This window comes from Vigna radiata, chromosome 11 (genome assembly GCF_000741045.1).
Source record: "Vigna radiata var. radiata cultivar VC1973A chromosome 11, Vradiata_ver6, whole genome shotgun sequence".
In the NCBI taxonomy this organism is placed as follows: Eukaryota; Viridiplantae; Streptophyta; class Magnoliopsida; order Fabales; family Fabaceae; genus Vigna; species Vigna radiata.
In genome coordinates this window covers 17,891,701-17,900,293 of record NC_028361.1, presented here as the reverse complement: position 1 = coordinate 17,900,293, position 8,593 = coordinate 17,891,701, and the positions used below count along the sequence as shown (strand labels likewise).

Sequence of the window (8,593 nt, the reverse complement as noted above, 5' to 3'; positions counted from 1 at the left end):
AAAGATTATTCACGAAAAGCTTGGATCTATTTCTTACATGAGAATCAAAAATTTCAAAGTCTGTGTTGAGAAAGAAGTTGGAACCTTCATCACTTGTGTCAGAACAGATAAAGGCAGAGAGTTCACCTCTAAGGAGTATGCTAATTTTTGTAGTCACCAAGGAATATCTAGGCAATTGACAATAGCCTACATCCCACAACAGAATGGAGTAGCAGAGCATAAAAATCGAACAATAATGAATGCAATGTGTGTCGCCCTACATGAGAAACAGGTTCCAAAACCTTTCTGGCTTAAGGTAGTGTGGTGGTGTGTACATGTTCGAAACAGGAGTCCTACCTTTGCTGTAGACTAAAGAACTCCAGAAGAAATATGGAGTGGATCAAAACCATGAGTGGAATATTTTTGAACGTTTGGATGTGTTGCACATGCACACATTCCAAATCAGAATAGGAGCAAACTGGATGATAAAAGCCAACCATGTGTCTTCTTAGGAATAAGTGGTTAATCTAATCCAAACAAATTATTTAGTCATGTTACAAAAAAAATTGCAGTGAGCAAGGATGTGGTATTCGAAGAAGAGAAAAGTTGGAACTGGCAAGAAACCGTGAAAGTAAAGTTGATGTTCTTGGGTGGGAAGGAAAAATCATTGAAGGGAATGAAAACATAGAACATGAACATGCATCACAAGAAATAATAACTAGCCACAAGAATTATCCAAGCACACCAGAATTAAGTTCGGAATCTAGTGAGTCTTCAGTTGAAGGGAGGGCAACCAGGACCCGAAAACAACCTGCATGGATGACTGACTATGAGACCAATCTATAAGTAGAAGAAGATGGTTTGCTAGCAATGATGGTGGCTGAATTTGAAGATCCTCAAACTTTTGAGGAAGCGTGGACAAGTCCAAAATAGAGGCACGCAATGAAAATTGAAATAGAGGCAATTGAAAAGAATAGTACATGGGAGCTTGTGGACCCTCCTGTAGGGGTTACACCCATTGGGATCAAATGGGTCTTCAAGACCAAACTCAATGAAAATGGTCATGTAGAAAAATACAAAGTCAGATTGGTGGCCAAAGGTTATGCTCAAAGGTATCGAATAGACTATACAAAGTTATTTGCCCCGGTTGCTAGACTTGATATAGTAAGAGTACTGTTAGCTCTATCCGCCCAGGGTGCATGGGAAGTGTTTCAGCTTGATGTAAAAAGTTCTTTTTTTACATGGTGAACTCTAAGAAGAAGTATTTGTTCAACAACCTACAAGTTTCATCAAGAAAGGGAAAAAAACTCAAATCTATCGACTTTGAAAAGCACTATATGGACTTAAGCAGGCCCCGCGTGCTTGGTACAACAAAATAGAAACCTACTTTATTAAAGAACAATTTGACATATGCTCCAGTGAACATACCTTGCTCACCAAAAAAATTCACGACAATATCTTAATAGTTAGTCAGTATGTTGATGATTTGCTTTTTACTAGAAATAGTAAAAGCTCGATGAAGATGGAATTTGACATGTCTGATTTGGGAAAAATGAGATATTTTCTTGGAGTATAAGTTATACAAAGTAATGCAGGGATTATCATTTGTCAAAGACGATATGCTCGGGAGATATTAACTCGGTTCAACATGGCAGAAAGCAATGCAGTACGAAATCCCATGGTACCATGTTCAACACTATCTAGAGATGATGACGTTGTTGTAGTAGATGCTACAAAATTTTAACAGGCAATCGGTAGTCTTACGTATCTCATGGAAAATCCAAAAGAATCACATTGCAGCAAAAAGACTTTTGAGATATCTCAAAGGCACTACGGAGTATGGTATTTTCTACCAAAAGGAAAGGAAGACTAGTCTCATAACTTAATGCGACAGTAATTATGCAGGAAATTTATATGATAGAAGAAGCACTTCTGATTCAGTTTTCTTGATAGGTTCTGGGGCTGTATCATGGGCTTCAAAGAAACAACATGTTGTGAGTTTATCTACAACTGAGGTTGAGTACATTTTTGCAGCCTCATGTGCTTGTCAATGCATTTGGCTTCGAAGAATCTTAGAACATCTCAGGTCAGAAGAAAAGAATGCAATAGAAATACTATGTGACAACAGTTCCACTATTCAATTATGAAAGAATCTTGTCTTCCATGGGAGAAGTAAACATATTGCCATTCAGTTTCATTTTCTCAGAGATTTAGTTAAAGATCAAGTAGTTCATCTCAATTATTATTGTTCTGAAGAACAAATAGCTGACATAATGACCAAAGCATTGAAACTCAACTAGTTTGAGAAAATCTGCCACATGTTGAGAATTGTAGCAGCCACTGAAATAAGCTAAACATAACAACCACTGAAATTCTCATATTTATTAAAGAGAACGAGTCTTTTGTGCCATTTTATGTTTTACGTGTGTAACCGCTATGCAGTAGTTCAAATTTTGTTTTAAGGCTTTTTATAAGCCTGGCGTTACAGTAAAAATTATATATGCATTCTCCATACCTTTCTAAGTGTGAAATATACCATTGCAATAACATGTCTTCCAAGAAGTCGATGATATTATGAAGATTGACTTCCAAGAACGTGCTAAGAATGTTTCGGAGGTTCAACTATATACATACATCAGAGGTTCTAACCACTTTTGGTATCAACCCTAGATAACTAACTATCTAGACTATTTAACTCAATTGAGCTAAACACCAAGTGTTTTAATTCTCTTCAGAATATCAAACACAATTAGTGTTATGAGTGCAAATACAGATTAGTAACTCTCAGAGAGAGGATAAAATCAATACAATGAATTTTGAGAACTTGCAAATTTCTTTCTCTTAGAAATTTAGCTTTAAACAATATATGGAAGAGTAACAACAAGCTTGGATAAGCGTTCAAAAGTTCTCTTTGTATTCTTCTTGTCTTCTCTTCATGCATTCGTCTATTTATAACTTTCATTGAGATATGTCTTTTAGATAGAGAGTGTTGACTTCATGTAGAGTTGGTAGCCTTTTTAGGTGAGAAGTCAAACTCGAGTATGCTTTACAAAGGTACAATACTTTGTCATAGCTTTTACCAAAACGTAGCTTGTACGATATGTTAGAGTAGAAGTCTTCATATTTCTCAATGTCTTTATCTTGTGTGCAGTGATTCTGATAAAGTCTTTGTACTTTTATGATTTGCACAAATATCAAGTACAGGGTATACAAGCATCAAAACACTTTATCGTACATACATTTAATGTCATTACATGTTTTTAATGTTGATAAGCGTTAAGATGTATTGCGTGTTCAAAACATTCTATCATTTGTCAACTCATTAGTATATGCATCCTTTAACAAAGGATTCAACATATAATTATCATATGGTGTAAAACATTGGATGCTTATATTCAAAAGTTGTTTGTGATTTATAACGTTTAGCGGGCTTTTCCTTAGTAGATACTGTAAGATCCGGGAAAATAAGGGTCTTAGAAATAAAGTAGTGTTGAGAGTTTAGTGTTTTTGTTTGATAATTAGTGTTCTAGTGTGTATATATTTGTTAGAATATAATTGTTAGGTTATTTATCTGATTTTATTTAAATTTTTAACTAGGAGCAAAAGGGTCATTTACCTTTTATTAATTAGGTGAAACAATTAAAATAGGGAGTGTAGAAAGGATAAGCATGCAAATTAATAGAAGATTGAGTAGTTGACATTTTAAAAGTTTGTTGAGAATAGATAAGAGATATAATTTTGGTAGGTTGAGGAATTAAAAGAGATATTATTATTAGGAAAAATCATTATTAGATATTTTAAAAGATATCTTGAGATATTGTTAATTAAAAGATATCTTGAGATATTATTATATATGATTAGATGCGGTGTGTGATTGATCAATAAGCATGAGACATGGAAGATGGGAACAGATGATCATATAATGTATTATACGTGAGCAAATGATGTTGTATATGTTTCAAAAGCATGATAAATTCAAGATATGACGGAAAAAAATTTGGGATTTCTTTTAAAGCTCTTATGCTTAGACTTTTGAGGCAATGTAATTGGAGTTAATTAGTTTTCTTAGTTATTTTAATTATTTTTTAATAATATAATTGAACGAGCCTTTTAGATCTATTATGTTTTGAATTAATTATGCATGTTTAAATATTAAGGTTTTGAGAAATAAGTTTCTGTGTTATAAGAAAATTTTGAAATATATGATTTTTGTAATAACTTTGTGACCCCTTGAAATTTAGGGCACTACATATACATTTCGTAAGACGCTTGCTTGATTATCATTATTTGAATAAAACATATTTTAAGTTTCATTATGTTTATGAGCATAGACAGATGTTTCCTTTCGTAAGACATTGATTGTAAAATATTGTCCATTTAGATGATATGTGTTTGAAAGCGATATTCAATAATTCTTTGCTTATCAGACAATTCTTTATGAAAGACGCTTCCTTTCATTAGATAGTATTTATAAAACTTTGTCTATCAGATAATATAATATAGAAAATGTTATTGTAAGTTCATTTACATCTACAAAAGATGTTCCAAAATATATTTCTCTTAAAAGGTTTTTCTTTTAAAATAATATTTCTTTCAAAGCGATATTTCGTTTAATGTCGTTTATTAAACTTCAAAACTGAAGTTGCTACACGACTTACATTCTAGACGATATTGTTTTAACATAGACTACTTAATCCATTATACAAGGCCCAAAGGAAAACCCTATACTACTAAGTCCAAAATACAAGATCTAAAGAAATAAAACTCATTGATGACCTATAATGAAAAGAGTTTGGGTCCACCTTCTATAGGTGATTCTAACTCTTCTTGATTGTGCTTGACCATGACTAGGGTTATGTTAACACTTATACCTTACCAAGTAAAAAATAAGACACATTCACTCTTTATTACTTAAATATTATTTTATTATTATTATTATCATTATTATCATATTACCCATTCACTCTTATTGACTTGAGCGTTAAGAAAATCTTTTATAAATATACTTTTTTTCTACTTCTATTAAGAAGCTTAGACTATTATCACTTTGCATCGAAGATCCGACCTTAGATATTTTTCATCCACGTCATATGTTATCCACTAAATTTTCAATAAAAACATTATATATTTACTTATAGAAAATTATAGTTATCCTATCTAAAATAAAGACTAAAATACTATAAGAGTGAACTCATCACTAAATTATTGATTAAATGAAAAAAAAATAGTAATTCCAGAAAAGAGTTATCCTAATTAAAAAATAAATTTATTCTCTTGTTATTTTCTATTATCTTAAAATTGTTTATTATTTATTATTAGTTAAAGTGACAAACTAATTTATGTAATAGTCATGTGAGTTATTTGGAAATAGTTATTGAGTCTCTCAAAAACTATATAATTTGTTCTTCTTTATTTCTAATAAGACGGTGAATTTAAATTTAACTTATTTTCATAAGAATTAGAATATTAAAATAAGATTAAATAAGATGAGATTTATTTCTCACATTCATCAAACATAAAAATTGAGAAAAATTGAATAACAAATAACATAATAAATCTAAATTTTTATTAAAATAGACTAATGATCCTACTTTGAAACTGTATTAAAATAATAACATTTAAAACTGATTTAATAAAAATAAAGATTATTCCACTTATACACTAGATCTTATCTATAATCCACTTAAGATTTTCTAAACTTTTCTCCAATAAAACGATAGATATAGGGAATTTTTATATTCCTATTGGTCACGTTTCTCTTTTCACCGATTTGACTATTTATTTGAAAGGAACACATGAACATTTGGTGCGGTTCACAGTTTCTTTGTAATAGGGATCAAATAAGAACGTTTGCAAAGAATCAAATTCAATCCCAATTTAAATATATTTAAATGTCACAACTTAATTTAAATACACGCCTTTTGTGTTTCGTGATATCTCACAAATAAAACGTGGTCGGTGTTTGTTGTCATCGTATGCTTGTCATTGTTCGCCAGGAGAATCATTTACAAAATATATAGATGAATGAAAATAAATAAATAAACTTTACTTAATATTACAAATTGTATTTGTAAATGTGATGTGATAAATAGAGATAAATTTATAATATTTTATTTTAAAATCAAACATAATTATAATAGCTATAAGATTATCAATATTTTAATTTTTTTTCAGTTATCATAAATTTACATTTTAAGAATAATTTTCTTACTATTTAATAATTTTTCGTGTTATATAGTTGGATATTGTTTAACATATCTAGCTACATCTTCATTAAATGTAGCAGGGATAATTTTCAACGTTTTACAATTTTCAATACCTTTAAAATGACTTTAAAGTCAAAACTATACATAATACATACATATACATACATATATATATATATATATATATATATATATATATATATATATATATATATATATATATATATATATATATATGTCCACGTCCATACACAATATTTAAAAGTTTATAAATATCCAAAAGGTTTAATCGTTTTCTCAGCAAAACCTGAGTCACGAAAACAGATTCTCAATTTTCGCTACCAAAACCTTTATCCATGTTGGTGAAATACTTGGCTCAATTCTACTCTCATATCAAATGGGTGTTTGATTTCCTTCTCTTTTACCCATTCTATAAGCTCCATGATTCTCAAATGCCAATGATTGGAGAAGAGCAGAGCATATGCCACTATGCACACAACCCTGGCACAGAGGAAGATGCTGATTGTGCTGTTTGTCTGTGCAAAATTGGAGATGGTGAAGAGATTAGAGTTCTTAGGTGTGAACATTTCTTTCACAGAAATTGCTTGGATGCATGGGCTGCTCTCAAAAACGCATCTTGCCCTCTTTGCAGAGAATCGATTAGGCCACGAAGAACCCTCAATGAGGTTGGAGCTGAAGTTCTGTGGTTTGAATTTTGCTCTGTAAACACTAATGAGGGCGACAGATGGTGGCTTCGTTGAGTCAATAAGTGAAAATGGTCAATTATGGTTTAATTAAAGGCCTGTATGCGACACTTAGAAACGATTAGATTTGTTTTCTCTAAGTGTAAGCCTAAACTTGCACCATAATATGAAGTTTTTCTTTTTGATTTGGTTTAAATGATTTTTTATCCTAAGTTAAGTGGTAATATTAGTTTACTTCTCGCTTTTAAAAGTGTAAAGACATTGAGTTTCTAACGGTGTTAAAATTGATAACAGTGAAATTAATGTGGAGTTAATTTGTAAAAAAAATGTTGATGTGGTATTTAATGTGATATCTGAAACTTTTTTCAAGCGTGACTTCTTCTCACAAAAAGACCCAATCCTGGGCTGGGACTTTGGAGGTGATGACGACTCCGTGGAGAGGGCACGACTCTGATGGCGTGGAGGGGCGTGACTTTGACAACATCTTCGTATTCTCCAAGTGGCTCGCAACAGCGCATTAGTCATTCTTCCTCTTCTCCTTTCTTCTCGATTCAGGTTCGTCTCACGTAAGGAAGGGAGGCCAACGCAACTTCGTCTCTGCAGCATGACGGTCCTCATTCGTGGGGGTGGAAGAAATCGCATCACTGCAAGGTTTCGACTTTGGCGACTTCGTAGTACATAGGTTTGTGCTCACGGTTGGCGTGTCTCGCGAGTTAGGGTTCCATTTGAAGATTTGGGGGTTTTTTGTTCTTGTTTTCGATTCTGATTTTGGGATTGGGTTTTCTCTGTTTTCCTCTGCAGGTGGTGGCTAGTGATTTGGGATCTTGATTCTGCGATTAGGGCTTTTGGAATTGGGAATCTGATTTAGGACAGCTCCGCATCACTTTGGGGATTTTGGTATATTGGAATTTGATTCCTGCTGGTTTTTTTCCCTTGAATAATTTAGTTTGAAAGGAAGGATTTTTAGTTTCTTGATTGTTCTTTATGAATTTGTATTTTTGCGTTTTGGGTTCCTTTGATTTGTGGATCTAGGGTTTCATGCTGATTATTGGTGGCTGGCAAGTGGCGTCAGTGGAGGGTTGGAGGATACCGCCACGGGGTTGCGGTGGCAGCCAAAGTTTTCCCAATTTACATACACGTAACCCAAACTTTGACTGCCACGTTAATTGATTTTATGTCAACTAAATGCCACATCAACATTTTTTTTTTCAAGATCAGCTCCACCGTTATCAATTTTAACACCATTAGACGGATAGGACTGAAGTCAAACAAATTTGATAACATAGGGACCCAATGTCTACACTTTTAAAAGCGAAGACTAAACTGAATATTACCACTTAATTTAGGGACTAAAAAAGCATTTAAACCTTTTAATTTCGTAATATTTGGAATTAGTCTGTGCGGTGATTTCTTTTTCTCCATTTTTTTTAGAAATCATTATATAGGCTCATATCTCACTACACTCTATAATATACCGATAATCTTTCATCATTTAAAATATTATTAAAAAATAAATAGAAAAAGAAATATAAAATAAACCAAACTCATTTAAAAAGAAAAATAACAAGTAAAATTTGTTGTTTCTATCACACTCAATAGTCTCACATAGTTTAGAAATTGAAATTTAAAACATTTTAAGTACTTCTTCCACCTTTTGAAACTCCTTTTAAGGACAAAACTGTAACACTCATTATGGGACATCAT

The 8,593-nt window shown here is 32.0% G+C and overlaps 1 protein-coding gene across 1 annotated transcript; it reads left to right on the top strand.

Annotated features, from left to right (window-relative positions):
- The first annotated feature begins 6,494 nt into the window (after positions 1-6,494).
- Positions 6,495-7,115, top strand: LOC106777455 (E3 ubiquitin-protein ligase RHA2B). The gene has a single exon (XM_022775793.1). It carries the CDS (start codon positions 6,542-6,544, stop codon positions 6,944-6,946), a length of 405 nt encoding a protein of 134 aa, XP_022631514.1. The 5' UTR covers positions 6,495-6,541; the 3' UTR covers positions 6,947-7,115.
- The last annotated feature ends 1,478 nt before the right edge of the window (positions 7,116-8,593 follow it).

Excerpts from the sequence above, each read along its gene's own strand:
- LOC106777455 (XM_022775793.1), top strand. The coding sequence starts at position 6,542 with ATGTTGGTGAAATACTTGGCTCAATTCTACTCTCATATCAAATGGGTG.